The sequence below is a fragment of the Artibeus jamaicensis genome, unplaced genomic scaffold, assembly GCF_021234435.1.
Source record: "Artibeus jamaicensis isolate MK-2021 breed Jamaican fruit bat unplaced genomic scaffold, CSHL_Jam_final contig_519, whole genome shotgun sequence".
NCBI classification, from domain to species: Eukaryota; Metazoa; Chordata; class Mammalia; order Chiroptera; family Phyllostomidae; genus Artibeus; species Artibeus jamaicensis.
This window is the reverse complement of record NW_026521871.1, coordinates 37,934,926-37,956,621: the sequence shown is the minus strand read 5'-3', so window position 1 is coordinate 37,956,621 and position 21,696 is coordinate 37,934,926. Positions and strand designations below refer to the sequence as shown.

At 42.1% G+C, this 21,696-nt stretch overlaps 2 protein-coding genes across 2 annotated transcripts in view; one reads left to right on the top strand and one right to left on the bottom strand.

Annotated features, from left to right (window-relative positions):
* NKIRAS1 (NFKB inhibitor interacting Ras like 1) overlaps positions 1–14,775 on the top strand; it is a 33,698-nt gene extending 18,923 nt beyond the window's left edge. The window contains exon 4 of the mRNA XM_037143993.2: positions 12,985–14,775. Coding sequence (XP_036999888.1) covers positions 12,985–12,996 — 12 coding nt within the window. The 3' untranslated portion in view covers positions 12,997–14,775. The remainder of the gene's footprint in view (positions 1–12,984) is intronic.
* UBE2E1 (ubiquitin conjugating enzyme E2 E1) overlaps positions 1–21,696 on the bottom strand; it is a 67,338-nt gene that overhangs the window by 3,851 nt on the left and 41,791 nt on the right. The window contains exon 4 of the mRNA XM_037143989.2: positions 821–953. Within this exon, the coding sequence (XP_036999884.1) occupies positions 821–953 (133 nt within the window). The remainder of the gene's footprint in view (positions 1–820; positions 954–21,696) is intronic.

Here is a 21,696-nt window from a genome sequence, read left to right as displayed (position 1 = left end):
ACCCAAAGGAGTGTTTTGTGTGTACTCAAATGTACTTAGAAATGTACTTAGGAATTCGTTAAGGCAGCAATTTTTAATTAGTGTGCCGCAAGAATTTTTAAAACATGCATAACTATTTAAGTCAGGGACACAACCTCTTTTCCCTTAAAAATTAAAAAAATGAACCCTGGTGTGGCTCAGTGGATTGAGCACCAGTCTGCAAACTAAAGGACTGCCAGTTTGATTCCCAGTCGGGGCTCATGCCTGGGTTGCAGACAAGGTCCCCACTAGGGGGTGCACCAGAGGCAATCACACACTGATGTTTCTCTCCCTCCCTATGCCTCGCTTCCCCTCTCTCTAAAAATAAAATATATATATTTTTAAAGATTTTATTTTATTTATCTTTAGAAGGGAAGGGAAGGAGAGAGGGAGAGAGACATCAATGTATGGTTGCCTTTCGTGCGTCCCCTGCTGGAAACTGGCCTGCAGGGAACTGGCCTGCAACCCAGGAATGTGCCCTGACTGGGAATCGAACCGCGATTGTCTGGTTCGCAAGCCCGTGCTCAGTCCACTGAGCTACACCAGAGGGCCTAAATAGATTATTTTTTAAAATAATAGCTAACACAATAGCCGCCTGGTGTCAGATTGTCAACAAAATATATTTTTGGTGTGCCACAGAATTTTAGTGGTTAATTTATATGTGCCGTGAGATCAAAAACATTTTAAAAACCACTCCATTAAGGTAGAATACAAACCTACTTTCTGTGATTAAAAACAATTTTAAGAGCTTCAATATTCTGATAGGAACATGAAATTTTAGTATAAATCAGGAATTTCTTACCTTTGGAGGCTTGAAGGGGTATTCTGGGGTAAAAGTGATATCAAGGAAGAACACACCACCCTCATACACCGACCCTGGCGGCCCTAGGATGGTCGATCTCCATTCATAGATGTTGTCGCCTTTGGGGCCAGCGCTGTGAAGTAACACATCAAAAGATAAATGATAGGGGCACCATCCCAATCAAAATAAGGAAAAAGATCCCCTCTCTTCTCCCTTTTTCCTTTATGTGTGGATTTCCTCCCCAAAAGAGCAGTCTTTCAGACACAGTCTGATGCAGGACTGCACCCAAACCAGTAACCTTAGGTGGAGTAAATTGAATAATAATGATCAACCCACTCTAAGACTACTTAGCTGTGAATAAACAAGAAACTCCTCAATTCTCAAACTTCTCAAACACGTCATAAGAAAATGTAAATAATTTTAAGAAAGAGAATCACTCCTCAGCACACAGAAGGTCTTTGCTCACAGCTACATCATTTTTGATGACCATTTTAAGCCAAAAGGTTTAATTTCTGACCCACGACAGGGGCTCTGCTTTACCACTTTATCTCTATAATCTCACCCTAAGAGGAGTACAAGTTTGCAGCTCTTTTTACATTATAATTATGTTGGGAGGAGGAGAATAATGAAAATACCCAATTACAAGTTACTCAATTTTCATTTCAATATGTATTAAAGTCCAACCAGTTCTCTAAATATTACAAATGGAATGCCAGTCTATCCCATACCTGCTCAATCACTGTTATACTCAGTCACACCATGGATTTTTTTCCCCAGTCTGAAATTTGGAGTGGAAGAAGCAACAACATACGTTAGGGGAACAAGAGTATAAAAGAAAGCCATAAAGAATGAAAAGAAGGGGAATCAAAAATAGAACCAAAATGGGAGAAATCATGGACGAAAGAACAGGGGCTAATGGGAAGAGCAGGGCCGTGAATGGCCAGGAGGCACTAGCTACCTCACAGGGATGTTTTGATAAGTTGGGGGGGGGGGGGGTTACGGGGGAAGGACACACGGCCTACGTAGAGCAACAGATCCCCAGTGAAGGGTCGTGATCACCACTGTCACCCATCATTCCCACTGGCTCACACAGTATGGGTCTTCAATATCTCCTTGTGATCTGACCATCATTTTCTCCAGGTGGGGTAATGGAGAGCCCTGAATCAGCCCTCTCCTGCTAGGAACACGCAGCAAATAACCCCTCTGGTGAAAGGAACCACCCTGATCACTGCTTCATAGCCTGAGGTCACAAATGGTGCTTGGCCAGACGAGGTTTGCCTTCCTAACTACATTATTCACACACAGTATAGGTTAGTTGGCCAGAAACCCTATAGACACTGACTGATACAGCCAGGACACCTCTTTATCATACTCAACTGAAAAAGTGAACTAAGGAGATGAAGACAACACTAAGGCAGATGTTGCAGTTAAAAGGGAACTGTCCCCTTTTATCTAGTTCATGATATCTGAGACTTAAAGGAAAAAGGCTACTGTAAACCTCCACCCCACCCCCTTTTAGAAGAACCAAGGTGGGCCATCTAAAACCCAGCATTGGCAGCTTTCCAAGCTGCCACCCAAAACTCCAGTGATTAGTACCATATATATGCTTTTCCTCATAGCTTGGTGATACTAAGAAAGTGACCCAGGAAAAAAAAAGCCTAACCCTAGACTTAGTCCAATTCTGTTGGCCCTTTAGAAAAAAGATAAAAGAACAAAAAGGTTTAACAATATGCCACTATAAGTAGATTTTATGGACTGTAGAGAAAATCGGTAGTTTCCAAATAAGACTTCTGACCACTCATGCCAGGCCTACTAAGTCTAAAATATCCAGAGGGGACCCAAGAACCTATATGTTACCTAAAAAGCTCCCCTGGTGGTCTTTAAGGAGGTGGTCTGCATTTGGGAACCACTGGCACAGGTTATGGGAAGGAGGACAACCACTTCAGAATACAGCTTTAACGCCCTACAGCTCATCACCGGCGGTACAACTAGGGACCCAAATCAAGATTGCCACTTGTTTGTAATTAGCTTTCACTCTGGGTGTGAACTTTTCTGACAGTTCAGGAAAAAAGCATGGCAAAAGGGAGCTAAGGAATCAAAAACAACACAAACACAGCTATGTAGTAACAAAGAAAAATGGGGAAGGAACGTGGGTTACAAGAAAACGCTATGAAGTGAAATAATACCCCGTGCGGTTGAAATCACACAGCACGGAACGGGAGCCCTGGAGAAGGCTTAGCAGTGTGGGTCCCCAGCCCGTGGGCCCTCACCCAGGGGGCTCGGGAATGACCACTGCAGCCTGAGCAGAAACTTCAGAGGCTCTTTAAAAAGCTGCTATGAGATGAATTCATGTAGCTTTTTGTGATATGTGTTGCCTTAACCAGAGAATAAAACAAAAATGCAAAACTTTAGAGTTTTTCAAGTTCTTACTGGAAAAGTTAGGATCTATAGACCTGTTTGGCAGGGGATGAGGGCAAGGGTGTCCAACTCCCAGAAGGCCACTGTCAGGGTGAACAGGGAACAAGAGAATCTTCCCGTGAGCCTGTTCCAGGAAAGGTCTGTTCCAGCACCCCACCCATTTCTCTGTAAAATGATTAACCAGGTTTACCCTCAGGTCAGCGTAAGCTGTGGCCAACCTTCTGTCTCTTCCCTTTAACAGAAGATACTTTTGATTCCACGATAAGAACTATGACTTCAATTTCAAAAACTGGTCGAAGGATACTTTAGAATGATTTGCATTTAGTTAAATTAGAGTAATCTAAATGATTAGAAAGTATGAAAAGTTCTCAATTGGAGATTAGAGGGTTGAAATTAATGTATTAAGACAAGAACAACAAAAAAAAGAACATCCCTGTTTGAAGATGTTGAAACTTATGTTTAGAATCTTTACATGAGGCTGAGACAGCAAAACAAGACCATGTGTTTGCCTTTCAGATTTTGTCAGAGGTTTAAGGTTTACTCGTAACAAAAACACTTTCCAAAATAAAAGTGTAATACTTAGAACTTTTATACAAGGCAAAAAAGAATTTTGCCCTTAATTGTTTTTCTTCCTTCCAGTCAAAATAAATATAGTGTGGCAAACATTTAAAGAAAAATAAGTCATTTCTAATTCTGACACAATATTTTCTCATTTCTATAATGGTTTCTGACTTCACGCAAATCCATTAACATTAGTAGCAGCGGTTGTCGACTCTTCTGTATACACTTAAGGTATAATTCCTAGAAGTTAATAAAGCCAATTTTAAAAACATTCATTAGAGCAGTCTCACGAGAATTTAATGTGCTCTCTGGACTCACTTAGAATTTTCCAAGATAACCGTGTAAGCTAATATTTAAACTTCGTTTTGTTTTTAAAATTTTTTTGAGTCCTTCCCCATTTCCATCCTCAAATACTAACTTATTACAGACTACTTTACTGTTCTTCCATTTCAACAGTTAGAAACCAAACCTACATTTCTGTTTTCATATGGGATCACTGATTTCTTACAAAGAACATTCTGGAAGCAAGGTAAAACTTTTATAAACAATTTGTAAAAAATTTCTATGATCGATTTTTAAGTTTTCTATTGGGTAAGGTTCCTCTTGCTTACAAGTATTTTAAAAACCTTGATCCAGATGTTATCTTAGACATAATTCTTAAAAGCTTGGTTTATCTGGTTTTATACCCCAGAAAAAAGTAAGGGATCAGAGGATGGGAAGATGGAAACACAAACGTGTTATAAGTAAGCATTTGGACAGCAGCAGCAGCAGCAAGTGAGAGTGAAAAAGGGCAGGTTAGCAAGTATGCTGACATATTTCAAAAACCAGAAGAGGCTCAGAATGAACTGAACTAGAAACTGAGTTCTACCCACCTAAAACTCCCAAATACTTGCTGATATTATCCCATAGTACAATGACTGTTTTCAAGAAAACAAAACTGACACTTGGAGCAAACTTTATCACGACTTCCAAAACTTGACGGGGCCAAGACGGCTGACTGGCTACTCCATGTCTATTCTCTTCTTTGTAGAAGCTTCTAGATAAAGCAAACTAGTTGCTCATATAAAATGCATTATGTCACCAAAACGCTGACACAAACTCCATGTAATTTTGCCCCCCAAACCCCTGCCCCCAGAGATACTTGGCAGTGTCTGGAGACATTCTGAACGTCACAACTAGAAAGGAGGGTGCCACTGGCTCCCAGTGGGAGAGGCCACTGATGCCCCTCAACAGCCTACACACGCTGAACAGCTCCCCACAAGAAAGAATTCTCTTGGCCCAAAATGTCAAGTGCTACGACTGAGAATCCTGCATTAAAGGAAGGAAATTTACTCCAAAGTAAGCTAGGTAAAGGGAAAAGTTTCACTTTTGAATCCTTATCTTTGTTTTAGTGCTCTGTGCCTGGTACAGGAAACTTTCAATGTACATGGTTATTATTAAAGTTAGACTTGCTACCCTACATTCCTTTAAGACCCCCTTGCTACTCGAAATGTGGTCCCTGGACAAAGCAGCATCAGCACCCTCTGGGAGTTTGTCAGAAATGCAGACTCACAGAGTCTACCCCAGACCTCTGCATCAGACTGTGCAAATGATTCCTATGAGCATTACATTTGGAGAAGTCAGCTACAGGTGACATCAAGAGGCGCCGAATACCAGCTCTTTTTAATCTTCTAGATTTAAATTACCATTGTACTATCTCTCTCCTTCACTACTTGTAATTCTTTGCAGTAAGAACAGTATCAACCCTGGTAATGCTTATAGGAAGAGATCCACAATTAGATCTATATTCCCTATAACAAACATACTACTCACAGTCCATCAATTTACTCTACTTTTGCTAAGAAACTCAAGAATATGATATGAGATGAGTGTAGCAATCTCTGAGAGGGAATCCTCACCTCCCATAAGGATCTCTCAGTAGACACACTCTCCAGGGAATGCAAGCTGTCTTCTCCATGAGATCTACTTGGCACACCCTGAGGAATCTTACAAAAACTAAAAACGAAAAACTTGTGTTCTCAGCATCCCTTCATGAAACAGCAGCCATTAGTAACCCACAGGTTGAGTGGCAGAAGGAACTTGAAAAATCAGAAAACCTCACTACGGTGACTGACTGGGCTGGTGACATGGTGAGTGCTACTGAAAAGTGGAGCCATCGCTGCCACAGTCCTAATGACCAAGTCAGAGGGGCCTCCTCAAACGAAGTGGTGCCGCTAGGGATGTACCATTCAGGTGACTAGCCCTTACAAGGACCTTCTAGACAAGGGCCAACCGAGAGGACTCCCGGAGAAGCTGGTGCCCACTATGAATTCACCATCAGTACTATCCAGTGCATCTAAGCATTTACGCTGGGACAGTGACCCAAATGGGAGGGAAACTAACTCCGAAACTTAAAGAAGGCCTTCCCACAAAGCCCCTCTAAATCCTGTTATCCCAACACTGAGGAAAGGATGTCCACTGTCTTCCTCCAGGACAAAGTAGGTAAGACTTCAAAAGAGTTTGGTATAACTTTTCTCGAAGCACGGAGCTGATCTGAGGCCTATAGAAGCTGTGGAGCTTTTGTGGAACTGGTTCCAAACCAGAAAGAGAACAGATCTGTTCGTAGGTGTTTACATGGAATGCGATAGCCATGTGGGTGCACAAGCTCTCTCACATTAGATTTTGTTTCTAGACAGTAGTGATTTCCCACATAAAAGTAATTACCAATATTTAATGAGCTGTTCAAAATATGCACCACTCACTGTTTGGAATTACATGACAATGTTTTCAAATTCGGTGATAACAAAATACCACAAAAAGCTCAATCTTACCCAGTTAGCCATTCAATTGTAATTTTACCTTACGTGCTGCGGCAATAATGCAGCACTACTGGAAATTTACACTGATTAAAAAAAAAAAGAAAAGATGCATATGGAGTAAGGAAACAACAATTTTACAAAGAAAACTATTTTTGAGATAATTTGGAAAGACTCCAGCGGAGATGGGAAAGGAGGACCTAAACACCACAGACATCAGGGGGCCTTCATGCTCTCAACTACGGGTGGCTGAGTGTATTTAATAAGCTAATATTGAATCATGCTTTAAGTTCTGGCCCATCAACATAGAAGTGGGGGTAGGTAGCAAGCACATAAAATGACAAGTTAGTCCTTTGTCAAGGGCCTGAAAGAAAATGGGGGATGGCCCGGGGGAGCTGAGGAACAGCGCACAGGAGCCATTATGGAAAATTAAAAGATCAGCGTCCCATGTGTCTCAAAAGCTATTTTCCTCTGCAAGGTTAAAAAGGTAGATAGGTACTCAGGATATAAAGGTGGACCAAAATACCTCTTTTCTGAATAAGTCAGACTTTAAAAATTCTAATTTGTTCCTTCCCCAGAAGTTAAAAAAAAACCAGGGTCAGAGCAGAATGAAGTTCTAAGGCCACGGTGATTACTCATTATTCCCACTAGAACAATCCAGAGCCGAGACATCTGCCTTCGAGATTCAAGTGGCTGAGTCCTGAATTTTTGGTTTTAATGCTTACATTAGCATATATAGAACTGCTACCTAAGTAAGTAGCTAGTATTAGATAATACTAATCAAGTATTAGTCTCTGGTTCTTACAGTAACCAGTTCATGGGGCCCACCAAGCACAACCAAGTCTTCCACTGAGATAACTGTATTGTGCATGAGGCAGCTGGGGGAAATCTTTAGACTTCTCAAGGGGATATTGTGCAGTTGTTAACTCCTCACAGTCAGTGCTGATCTTCAAAAGCAATAGTGACACACGCAAAAACCTGCTGAAAGGATACCAAAATTCTCCAAAAGGTTTTACTCAATCCTACGAAACGATTCTAGAACACATCTTGGACTATGAAATGATTGTAAACGGTTCCCATTCACTCACACTCATGTCCCACATGGCTTCCGCCCTGCAGCTGCTACCAATCTCAGACTGCGGGTACAGGAGTCGGCACGGTCAGAGGGAATTGTGGGAAGTGAAGTAAGTGTAAACGAGCAAGAAACAGGTTCAACATCTTGCACAGAGCAGAGCAAAGAGTTGCCTGAAGTATCTAGCCACAGTAATTTTTTGGTCACTTGTTATGTGGTGTAAATTTATAATATTTCTTTTTAATTATTTTGTTGTTCAGTTACAGTAAATTTATAATATTGATTGTTTGGTAAATATTTTATTTAATAATAACAGTTTTACATTTTGTTATCGCCCACTTCTGCTCTTAAAAGTGCTCTAATTAGGCCCCAGCCAGTGTAGCTCAGTTGGTTGAGCATAGTCTTGCAAACCAAAAGGTGGAGAGTTCAATTTCCAGTCAGGGCACATGGCTCGGTTGCAGGTTCAGTTCCTGGTTGGGGCACATACAAAAGGTAACCAGTCGATGTCTGTCTCTCTCCCCGTCTTCCACTCTAAAATCAGTAAGCATGTCCTCAGCTGAGGATTAAAAGAGTAACTGAAAAAAGTGTTCCAATTGGAATGATATAGTTAACCTATTTCCGAGGGGATTTCAGAACACCTTCCTGCACTGTGCAAATCAGCCTGGGACTCCCCGCCAGTCTTTGTTCTAGCAATCCTGTGGTTCTTGGTCCTCAACCTGTATCTGCCTTCAAAGGCTTCAAGCAAACACCCAAGCGTGAGTCTCTCATCTTAGGTCCAGCTCCCTGCAGCTGGAGGATGAAACCTTCAGCTAACGCTGGTGTCACACATCATCAGGGCAAGGCTAGGTCAGGGCTCCTCCCAAGACCCTTTTAGGAAGTCCACAGGTCAAAACTCTTCATAATTCTAAACATGAGTTGCCTTTTTTACTCTCATTCTCTCTCGTTTGTACGGTGAAGTTCCCCTGAGGCTACATAAGGCATGCTATGGCAACAAAACTATGCGGACATGAGTTATGAAAATCCAGCTGTCTTAAGTCAGCCATTAAAGGAATCTGCGAGTTTGTAAAACAGTTTCACTCTAAGGTTTTCTTTTTAATTTGGAAAATAAGATATTTTTAATTAGAAGTTTTTGTAATTTTAAATGAATTATAAATAGTCTTACATGTCTTAGCCTTTATTTTGAATATAGAAAAAATCCATAATTATTAACCATATCAACAAAAGCTCTTGGGGGGGTCTGTATAACATTTAAGACTGTAATAGTATCCTGAAACTTTGAAAACAGCTGGCTACATTATTTTAAATGCTATTAACACAACTGGCTAACCATTAAAATAAGTGTTTGACTTTTATTCCCGTCACACATTAAAAAAATAACTAAAAGCTTCAGGAACTAGAAGAAATTATAAATGAAAAGGCAAGATTTTTTTTGTTTTTAAAGATTTTATTTCTTTAGTTTTAGAGAGAAGAGAAGGGAAGGAAAGAAAGATCAGTGTGTGGTTGCCTCTCGTATGCCCCCTGCTGGGGACCTGGCCTGCAACTCAGGCATGCGCCCTGACTGGGAATCGAACCAGTGACCCTGTGGTTCCCAGGCTGACACCCAATGCACTAAGCCACACCAGCCAGGGCAGGAAAGATGTTTTTATCTTGACAACCTGTAGCCGAGTCTGTCCCTGCCTCTTCATCTACACCCCACCTGCCTCAAGGTTCTCGCGCTGCCCCATCCACATCTCTCTGCCTGGAAACTGCTCCGTCCGTGGCACCTGGCAGGCAGTGCGGGTAAAATCAACTCCCTGTGATGATTTTACAATGCAGACTCTTTGACATACCTCCAAGTAAAGCCTAATTCCCTTCCCTCTGAATACAGGATGGTCACAAAGTTACACAGGTGATGAGTGTGACTTCCCAACCTAGGTCCTTTTCACAAAAGTGAGATGGTTTTCTCTTGGCTCATACACAGCTTGCTCTCTCAAGCGCACACGCTCTCTCTCTCTCTGGGCCCTGGAAATAACCCACCATGTGATTAGTCCGACTACCCAGAAGCACACACAGTGGAGAGACCTCGGGGAAAGACAACATAGAGTGCGGGCGCCTGAGAAGCCCCGAGATGCCCCAGCCCAGACACTTGACACGTGAGTGAGGAAGCCTTCGGGTGACTCCAGCCTCAGCCTCTGTAACTGCAGGAAAGGCAGCCCCAGTTGGCCCTCTCTTCCCCCCACATATACATATGAGGGGTTTACACCACACAGTTTAGGGTGTTTTGTACGGCAGCAATAAATAACCGCAACGCTCCCCAAGAGCAGTCCTTACCAACAGCTAATTGTTTGGATGGGGCAACTCTGAGGCAGCTGCATCAACCCAATTCCCCAGAGTAACCCTCGGGCAACTTTCACTGGGGGAGCTGGCTGGTAAGGTCTCCTCTGCTGATGCCGCCACTTGCCGCCTCTACTTTTGTTCCTCAACACCATTACAGAAAGCTGCAGCTCACCCTTAAACACCAGGGCGAGGATCACCAACAGTGAGTGCCCCCACACCCCCTGAACAGTTGAAAATTGGCATGTAACTTTTGACTCCACCAAAATGTAACTACTAATAGTCTACTATTAACCGGAAGCCTTACCAGTAACAGTCAATTCACACACATTTTGTATGTTACATCATTATATACTGTTTCTTACAATAAAATAAGCTAGAGAAGAGACAACGACCAGAAAACCCTAAGAGAAAGTACATATTTAGTACATATATATTGAAAGTAACCATGTATAATATAAGTGGACCCACACAGTTCAAACCTGTGTTCTTCAAGGGTCAGTTGAAAATGAAATATGCCTATACATGATTAAGGATTAATAGTTTGACCAAGAAAAAACCTTAAACATTCCAATAACAAAGGATCAAGTACAGAGGCATACCTCAAAAGAAGCCCACGTGGCTGCATTTAACCATCACACCACCACACACTACAAAGCTCTTAGGTGAGGTGAGGTGTGCATCCCAAACAGGGTTTAAAGAAATCCATAATGTACTGTTAACTGCAAAACCACCTCATTTTTATAAGACATTTAATAGTGGTTACACCTGCAGGATGAGATGCAGAGGATTTATTTTCTCCTTTAAATGGATCTAAAATTACTAGGATTTAAAAAAAAATAATGATCATGCTTAACTTTTACAATAACAAAAGGCAGAAGAAATGGAATCTAATCCACCTAGTAAATAGAGAAAGTCAAGTAATAGAGAAAGTAACTATGGTTAGCTTGGGGTAAGCAGGGTTTTGGACTAGAAAGCCAGTGCTTTAAGGTCATGGGGGATGGAAAATGCTCCATCTGGGCTACTTCAACAGAGTTGTTAAGGGGCAGGGTGAAGGTGGCAGGTATTTGACAAATCCGTTCCTGTCTGCCAGGACCCAGATACGTTTCCAACAGTGGCCCAGTGATTTACTGCACATTCAGCTGAAGTCTGAAACAGGCATTCGCGGGAAATGAGTATGACTGCTCCCGCCCCCAATTTACAGCCTTATGAAATCCACCAGGGACTGCAAGGGGTTAGGTCTCCTGTGGTCAATCTGAAGGACAAATCTGGCCCTATGGTAAAAGCTTCCACAAACCTTTAATTTGAAAACTATGGCCCTCCTGTTTCACCCTGCCCCCTCCTGCCTTAATGCCAATTGTTCTTTCCTAATCTCGTCTTTCTACCATGCTCCCAGACATGGCTGCTCCCAGACATGGCTCTGAGAGTCAAGCTGAATCTGGGGAGACACTGCGGACCCTCCTTACACCTTAAAGGTGTAAATCAAAAGGGCTCAAAGTTACTCCAACAAGATGCAAATACTTTTCACAACAAGGCAAGGGGATCTGGTGGCCTACTCAGCAGAAAGACCTAGCGAACCTACCAACCACTGGCGAAGATGACCTGTTCAGTTTATCTAAATTATCTACCCAAGTCATGAAAACATAAAAGACTTGAAGTGAGTTAATTGAACGTAAATTATATTGTGGTAAAGTAGAAAAAAATTTACCTAAACATAAGCAAAATAAAGCTTGAACTCAACTGTCCAAAATTTATTAGGTATCAGTTTGCTCTGACTGTTCTAAGAACCAACATAAAACGAAAGCAGAAAAATACCCTAACATTTCCTTTAGAGAAACATAATTTTCAAGGTTCTTCCATATACTTTCAGGAAAGATAACACTGTCCCCATTTTAAAGACGGGGAAACAGATTTGGGAGGTTAAGGAGTCACACACAGTCCTGGCCGATGCAGCCCAGGTGTCCCCGTGCTGATGTTCTTTCCACTGCATCCAGGGAGCTTCCAACAAAGTCTCTCCTCTGGACTCACCGCCAATTGTGTATAATCACATTAACTAATCTGCCTTTCCTACCTTATTGTTTCATTTCTCTTTCACATTTGGATGGAAGCTGGAATTAAAGAGGAAAAGAAAGTCTTGTGATCTGCTAAGAGGTACCAAAATTTCTTAAAACAAAAACTGACTGCCCTGGCTGGTGTGGCGAGCTGGTTGGGCATCGTCCTGCAAACTGAAGGGCTGCAGGTTCCATCCCTCGTAGGGGCCTGTCCCAAAGGCAACCAGTCGATGCCTGTCTCTCACATGGATGTTTTCCTCCTTCTTTCTTCCTCTCTTCCCCTGTCTCTAAACCCTGTCTTCCTGTCTCTCTAAAAACAATGGGGGGAAAAAGTCCTTGGATAAAGATTTTAAAAATCGATTCACTTTATTTGTAGAAATGAATTAACTAAAAACACACACATACCACACAGAGTACTCAGTGTGGAGGAGAGGGGATTTCGATGATAATGTGGCAACTACCAAAATGATGAGAATCCCCTGCTTAATGAAAACCAAAGATGGTTTGGGGAAACACAGATCAATGTAGTGAGTAACAGTCCAAATGTTATGGTCCTAAATTGCCAAGAGAACAAGAAATAAACACAGTTCTTTTTTTAAGGAGGAAAAAAAAGCTAACAAGCATTAGGTATAAAAACATGACACCTTACCCTCTGCGACAGCATGGATGGGCCAGGAGAACTTTAAACTAGGTGAAACAATTCAGTCAGAGAAAGACAAATACCACATGATTCCACTCACATGTGGACTCTAATGAACAAACTAAACTAACAAGCAGAACGGGCAGACTCACAGAGAGCAGATGACAGCTGTGGGGCACAGCATGGGCAAGGACAACAGTGTGGGGTTGGGGACATGGGTGGGTAATAAGAGGGATAAATGGTGGGAGGGGAGGGATAAAAAATAAAAACCAAAGAACCCCAAATCCTAAAACCCACGACACTTCCTCCCCCAGCTCAGGAATTAATCTGGTCCCAGACACAGCCCAGGAATTCAGACGCACTCCAAGTCTAGTTCGCAGTGGCACTGGGAGGCCCAGCAATCATCGGAATGACCTGCACTGAAATGGAGGTCAACCCCTGCCTGAGGATACAATATCACCCACTGCTCGATGCTCTGTGAAGCTGAGGCATCTACAACCTCTTTGTTCCCTCCCTCTCCATTGCAGGAGCTGCAACTCAGAAGCACCAGGAAATCACAGGGTCAGGAGGTGAGGAGAGCTATTTACTGGCCTTGGAGAGAGTCACTAGTTTCTTTCTTGGCCCCAGCTGGCTAGGAGACACAGGGGAAGGCTGTTTATATTTGCAAAGGGCTGAGAGACTAGGCTACGGCCTGTATGTCAAAAACAGGGCTGAGCTTGGAGGGGACAGTCTGGCTTCTTTCTTACTGCTGAAGCTCTTTGGCAAACCTCTGTCCTGCCGTCTGCACACACCGTTCCAGCAGAGCAGCAGGCAACAGCTTGAACAAAGCTGAGCACTGCAGCAGCTGCTACAGAGGCCCAAATCGGAGCATTCACATGTGACATTTCAAAGCTGCCCAAGTCAAACAAGTCTAGAGCTGGGACCAGTGCGCAGACACACAGGACTTTCGCCGGTCGTTACCGACCAGCCACCGTTCTGGCTTGCAAATTAATACATGCAATTCACATGCTACCTCATGTTAGTATCACTTGCTTCCTAAAATGACTATGAATGTCATTTAATATTAATACCCAAGGGAGGACAAGCCATTATCCCCAAACAGAAAAGGGTCCTGTATAACAAAAATGCCAGCTAGTAGTTCCAATTTTCTATGAAATACACTCTCAGAGAACTAACTGCTAAGGTATATGCCGGTCCAGGAAAGGTTCTATACAGAAGGCCAAGGAGCAAGGAAAGTTCAGATTAGGGGTGACGGAGGCAGCTGCTCCAAGCCTAAAGTGAGCAGTGTGGCTGAGGGGTACAAAATGTGACCAAGAGTCCACATACTGGGTTGGCCAAAACAGCGTTTAATTTTTCGGAATTAAAAATCTTTTATTTTTGGAAATAACTTTATTGATTTGGATATTTTGAGTATGTCGGCTATTTCCTGCTAAACATCTTCCAATGGATAAGAAAGACTCAGAGCAAAGAATTATTTGCCCATAATGTCAATAGCACCAAGAAACTCTGCAAACCACTTCTGACACATTCGATCAGTCACAGCACCTTCTCCCTATATTGCCCAAATCCTTTTTAGCGTTTCAGTTGTGTTATCTTTCTTGAAATAATAAAACATAATATGCCAAAAAGGTTATATATTTTCTTCCATCTTCAACATTAAAATACTTGCACAAAAATTCAGCAATTTTGGTAAGGTTGTTGTTATTTTTATTGTATTTATTTATTTTTAGAGAGAGGGGAAGGGAAGGAGAGTGGGAGAGAAACATCAATGTGTGGTTGCCTCTCCTGTGTCCCCTACTGGGGACCTGGCCTGCAACCCAGGCATGTGCCCTGATTGGGAATTGAACCAGCGACCCTTTGCTTCACAGGACCATGCTCAATCCACTGAGCTACACCAGCCAGGGCTTGTGGGGTTTTTTTTGTTTCTTCTTTTTTTAATGGATGCTGATATGACTGACAGCTGTCATAATACAATCTAAGAAAACCTTTTCAAATGAAGTTAGAGACAACTAAGCACTACTAGAGCCATTGTACAGAAAAAACTAAACAAAGTTTTGGGCCAACCCAATACATGACTGGAAAGAAAGGATGAAGAATAAAAGGCTACAAAAAATTAATTAAGTGGGAATTTTTAATCTCTTAATTTTTTCTTTCTTAAAAAATTAGTGTTGGACAGTGGGAAGGCCGCTCCGAGAACATATGCGTAAAGGCGGCAGGCCGAACCCACACACCAGCTCTCACTCTTCTCTAAACACTAACATGACAGTGAAGGGATTTTTTCAAAGGCATAAAAGTACAAAGATGGGGACAGCATGGACAGCAGTTTGGAAGCTAGAAGACAAATGGACAAATGGTAAAGGACTTGATACGTGCAGGGAGGCTGAATCCTACACTGGCCATGAAGAAAGCCAGGATCAATCCCAGGCATACCACATAATCCCCTAAACAACTTCGGAATTTGGGGTGCTTGGGGAAGTTGAGAATGAAGCAAGGAAAGACTCCAAGGGACTGGGTAAGTGTGTATAAGCAGCAAATTCCAAGACCCTCTGTGACAAGCAGCATTTTAAGATGAGCGGCACAATCTCCTCCTTGCTGTCACACCCTGTCTCAGCAGCTCCATGAGTCTGGGCAGAAGCTGTAACTCCTTCTCACCTCCAGAATAAGACCACATTGATGGGCTGCCACTCACTAGATGGTTTCTACAAAAGGTCATGTTCTGTAAGAGTCTTAGCTGACCGGAGAAAAACACTCTCTTAGCCTTGAAGGAGCAAGCCCCTATGATGTAAACTGCTATGACGTAACTGCAGGTGGCCTGTAGGGGCTGTTGACTTCAGTTCTACAGCTGCAAGGAATTGGAAATTCTATGTCACAACTATGCGAGCTTGGAAGAGAACCCTGAGTGACAGATGAGCACACAGGCCAGCTGATTCCTTGACTGCAGCCTTGAGAGACCCTGAGCAGAGGACCAAGCTAAGCTATGCCCTGACTCCTGACCCAGGTTAAATGTAGATACTAAATATGTGTATTGTTTGTGAGCTGCTCAAGTTGCAGTAATTTGTTGCACAGCAATAGAAATCCTGCCAGACCGAGGTTTATTTTCTGGAAAGGTTAAAGCTGAGGGTCTGAGCCAGGGGACATTAATATGGATGAGGGCAGAGGTGCTGTACTGAAAATGAGCTTATGCATGCCAGACAATAAGGCCCCCAGTTTGCTCCTTCAGCTCCCAGAACACAGCCTGGCCTTGACCCTCCAGGCAGTCTCCTTTGGGGAGTATGGGCAGCTCAGAGGCAAGACTGCAGGACACTGACAGTAAAGGCTCCCCAACTGTGTAACAGATAACCAGGACATAGCTCCTCTCTACCATGGCAAACAAAACGAGCTAGAAGATGGCCAATTAGAGAAAATAAAAATTACCAAAAAATTTCAAAATAAGCTTATTAATACCCAGAGAGACTAAATATACTGCACTGATGAAACAAGAACATGACTAAAACAAAATATTCAGAAAAGAAAAGGAAGGTGGGAGTGGAAATACTGAGAGATGACCAAAAGCACAAACCTCCAGTTTGGAGAATGTGATGTGCAACACAGTGACCACAGTGACTATGGAGTAGGGAGGGAGACAGCAGCGAGAGAGGAAGGAAAGAGAAACAAACAGCTGTGAATAATTCACATAACATAAACAGATAGTATGAAGGGAGGTACCTGAGGGGTACCTAATCCTCACCATTCATCATTATGAATCAAGAATTATTGCCAAAAATTGAAAGAGCAAGTAATAAGAACATAGCTGGCCTAAAAACAAGGAGGTAAACAGCAAAATAATCCAGCCAAAGAGGTGCAAGTAGTTGCCTCTAGACACCAAAATGTGGGACGGCTGCTGGGAACAGCTGTTTCTTTGTAACAAATCTTAAAGAATGATTAGATTCTGACCAGGGGTGTCCAACCTTTTGGTGTCTCTGAACCACACCGGAAGAAGAGGAGTTGTCTTAGATGCATATTAAATACACAAACACTAATGAAAACTGATGAGAAAAAAAAAAAGGTTTTAAATAGATTTACGATTTTGTGTTGGGCTGCAGTCACAGCCATCCTGGGCCCCATGCAGCCCACGAGCTGCAGGATGGTATATCCTTTTAATAAACTAAAAACTAAAAAAGAAAAGACGGAAAGTAAAACAAAGATAACATCTTAAAGCCTGAAGACACTGCTTCTTTCACTGATTCAAGTTCCTCCAACTATCATGGTATGTGTTAGTTACTTTTCCAAAGTAACTAACTTTTGATCTTCCACTTGGTTCCCAGAAATCAGGCATGGAAATACTGGCCTAATGTTATGGATTCACTACATATAGCTTAATGCCCACTGTAATACATATAGTACAATGCAAACTAAAATGTTAACCAAAAAAAAAAAAGCAGTCAACCAGGAACAGATGTGGTATGAAACTTATTCTAAGGAGAACTGGGAAGGTTTCATAGTATAATAATATCTAAGTTATGCTTAGAGAGCCCAACAGGCTTTTTTCCAGGGAACAGGTGACCAAAAAGGGGAACTTCTGGTACAGAGATGTGTATCACCTGCAGGAATGTAGTTGAAAATGGAACTGAAAAGATTAAATGGGAACCAATCATAGAGGACCCTAAATGCCTACCAATCAATTTAGGTTTTAATTGCATTGCCTACAGAAATGAAGGAAAAAAAAGTCTCTGTTTCAAAGAAGTGGAAAAGCCCAAACACTGAAAGCATCAAGCTATTCAGAATAGGAAGCTACACATTCAGCCTTCAATGAATGAAGCAGAGAGCTTAGGTGAGAGAAGCTCTGGAGATGTAACAACCTGGTTTAGAGCAGTCACAGTGAGAGCCAGTGGTCTTTAGGAAACCATGCATACTCCATGCTAGCAATCCTAATGTGTTAAGTTCTTGGTAAACGAGGGAGCCTCAGAAGGCATCCACACACACAAATAAGACGTCTACAGTCACTCCTTGGTGAGCAGAAAGGAACCCAGACGGCCGCTCCTGGGCCCGCCCAGTCTCCCAGCAGCACTGTCAACCAGACGTTGTGACAAACACCCCTCCCAAGCACTTCTATGCCGTGCTTACCATAGTTAAGCCATTATTCACTAAATAAACAAAATGTGAGTTTATGTATACAATCTTGTATGTTTATTAACATTTCAGAAAACTGTCAAACCGAGTACTACTCTGCTTCTAGTTCCTGAAATACTGATCATTAGTTATAAGCTTACTTGGTAAGTTTGCTGTTGTATGCAAATAGTTTAAAAATACAACATACATGCTATTTTAGGTAATGTCCAGGTTTATTTCATTGAGTTTAAAAATATCAGGTTTAATATTCTTTTAAAAAACACTACTTAAATGGGCTTATGGCTTTATTTAAATGGATTTATGCCTTACAGCACAAAAAAAGGGGGGGGTGGTAGTATATCGAAGGAAACACATCTAAGCGAAATGAGTACCTTTATTCAGTTTATCTGACAGCCTGGTTAGGTGGTGCTTCTTTTAGGAAGCAGGGCTCACAAGTTTAAAGAGTCTCAAACAGGCACACTCAGCAGCACCTGAAGTGAGGACTGATGGGGAACCTGGCACTTCCCATTACTAACAGCGAGCCCCACATGCACAAAGCCCTGAGACAAGGCACACCAACTAAGACATTGCTAAAAAGATGAAATCAGAGCAGCCAAGATTTGTTTAACGAAACAAGGTTAGCAAGGTGCAGTCAACAGCCCTGGAGGAGGAGCAGCTGCAGCCCGCGTTCCAACCCCACAGAAACCTGAGCAGGGCACACGGCGTTCATCTGCACTTGGCCAAGGTGAAAGCGCTCAGGAGCCAAGAAGCAGACAGCTGCTAGAGCTGGCTAGATGGAGAAGGCACAAGCCTGGGAGTTTCAGTCTCAGAGCAGAATGCCTTTCTCCCTCAGCAAGAACAGTGGGGAGCCACCCTTCACTTCGAGACACCTTCCACATCTGCTCGGTGCAGAACCTGAACATGAGACATGGTTCTGGAGAAGAGCTGCCTCAGAAGGAGGCAAAGGAAAGTCCAGTGGTTCAGCAGCTGGGGGCTGCTAGGCATGCACAGTGAGAGTAAAAATAAATCCTGACTGGTTTAGTACCATAAACCAATTAAAAATACCTATTTAGACCTTAATATATCTGCTTAACATTTTAGTAGGTACAAGAGTCACAAAAATGGTAAAAGCTACTAGTGCTCACTCTCCTAAAACTCCCAGCTAAGAGAAAGGATAAGGAATGATTAAAATATATGGTAAACTGTTAGAAGATGGATTAGAGAAAGTGAAATGGATGCAAGCCTAAGAGAGGGTAGCTTAGAAATAGGCCCAATATGAAAACCCACATGTAATATCCCCTCTTTCCCCGTCTTGCACATGCGCACACACATGCAAAGACACACGCACACCGGCTTTTGACCATAAGAAAAGCTCCCTTGCTTTCACCCAGGAAGTGTGGAAAAGGAACACAAGTATTTAAAGAAGTTCCCCAAATGAAGGGCCTCAGTGATGCAAGTCAGCAGTCCTTTCAAGTCCAAGACGAAGTTTTCACCAAATGCTACAGAAAAACGGGAAAAGGATAAAGTATTTATGGTTTTCATAAACTTTAATGTATTCAAAATAAAAGGTTTGCCCTTCATTCTGGTATCAAGTTCTTCATATATTGTGATAAAAAGAATTATCCTCCTTTTTGTGGAATGCTGATGATAGTAGATGGTGATTTTGTTTTCAATGTCCTTGTGAGACCAAATAAAACCAGCAGTCTTGTATCAGCCCTCCACGTGCTGAAACTCCAAATTTAGTACTGTAGTAACAGCTTCTCTGTAGCAGTTTCCATAGAAGAAAGGACTGGTCTCAAGGCCAGGGCTCAATTGGCCCAACACCTTTCAACTGTCCCCAGCCTCTCAGCAGACCCTAGATAAGGCCCACTGTCCCCGCCCACAGCCCACTGGCACCCCTATCACTCAAGACTCATTCCTGAGAGAAACACACGCTGGACACGGTTTCTGTGTACACATATGCAGAAGGTCCACACAGAGCTACCAGACCACAAGCCAGCCCTGTCTCTCTCGCCAGGCCCACACCACACTGATGGGAGATAAGCCCCTGCTCACGAGTGGCGGGCGAAGCGTGGCAGGTGAAGTGAAGCCCATGTGCCAAACCATCCCCAAACAAAGTCAGTGAAACCGTCCTTGGCTGGTACATCTCTCCAGTCTGACATGTACAGGTTTTAGCAAGAGCATTTGAAAAGTATTAAATGTGTTCTTTATTAAGGACTTCTCGCTTTGTCTCTTGCTCCCACAAAACCTTCACTCTCTTCTTCTTTTCTTTCATTTTGGATGTATAGGTGCTTCTTTCCAATACAAACACGGTCTTTATCAAATTGCATCAGTGAATCTAACCCTTGATTACAGCAAGTTCAGACTTCACCATGCAAAAAGAAAAACACAACAAACCCTGAAATACTCCTAAACATCTCTATCCCTCCAAGCTACTAGCCCAGCTTTCTCTTGCCCTTCAGAGCCAACTTTCTGCTTCTACCTCCACACACGCCCTTCCAAGAGTCAATCCCACTTTACCTCAATGTTCTAGAGCAAACTCTTCTCTTGAAGGTTACCAATGACCTTCCCATCTCAAATGAAACTGCACTTCCCACTTTCATCATCAGCCCTGCCTTCTTGAAACTTTCTTGCCATCATGACATTCACTTTCTGATTCTCCTCTCCTCTGAACTCTCCCTTTATAAAGCCCTTTCCCTGCCCAGCTGGTAAGGCACAGAGACAGAGCCAATGGCACCGCCTCGTGCAGTGGAACAACACAGAGAAAGAGATGCATTTCAGGGAAGGGGCTGCATACATGTGAGGTCCAGAGAGGCTTGAATGGGCATTAATGGAAGTCAAAAGGCAGAGTTAGAATCTGACACAAATTTAGTAGGAAATATTAGCTTGCCATCTTAAAGGCAAGTTATGAGGCCTTGGCGACTAAGCAAAATGTCTACCACAAAGCAATGACTTTCAAAGCGTACCCCAGATGGAGAGCAAAGGAAGGCTTTAATGTTCTAAATGCCTCATTCCCCAAAATCAGTTCTCAGAATGGGTTACACTGCTTTCAAAAGCTTTATAAGTACATTTGTATGATATACAACCCAACACTCAGGAAACTTGCAAATCAAAACAGCGTTCAAGTTCAACCCTCAGTTTCTCATCTGGAAAGTGTGGCTAATGACATCCTACATTCCATCACACTGCACTGAACCTTGAGAAGTAAAGAGAGTACTATAAATTGGCTTTGAGCCTTAAAGCACTATTTAAACCCACATAATTATTTTGAAAACAGTAAGTGCTACAATCTTCATAGAAATAATGACTGCTTACTTGAGTATCAATAACAGGTGTCACAAAAAAAAAAATCTAAGGATACATTTTGTTTTTCCAATAATCAAGTTAATCTTTTTACTTTAAAGGTCAAAATTAAAATAGTAAAATTTCATATAATTAATGAAGGTATTATACTGAAATCAAGCCATACAAAAATTATCTTATACCATTATCGATTAAGATATATAGTAATTTAATAAAATTTAAAATATAAACTAGTAAGAATGGTGGAAATGCTTCTTACAGAGGCTACATTTCTTTACCCCTTAGTTAACCAGATAAGGAAAAAGGTGTTTTAGAGATCTACCTTCTTCAGCCCAAAGACTACTTAAAGGATGTTTTAATTTGACCACTACAACATGAACTCTGTATTTTTGCATTAGCTACATACCTAAAATAATTGCTCTGTGAATCTCTAAGTTGAAAAATATTTCTCGTTTAATTTCAAATCTATAGTCTCACAAAATAGTTACTCCAAATTAATAAAAACTCTACTTGAAGGTCCAAGCCTGTTCAGGGAACAATCTGCATCATAGATGTGGCGTCTCCACTAAGCATGTAACTCTCCATAAAATAGAACCCAGCTGGTCAAATGAAAAATTAATCTATATGTTCATTAA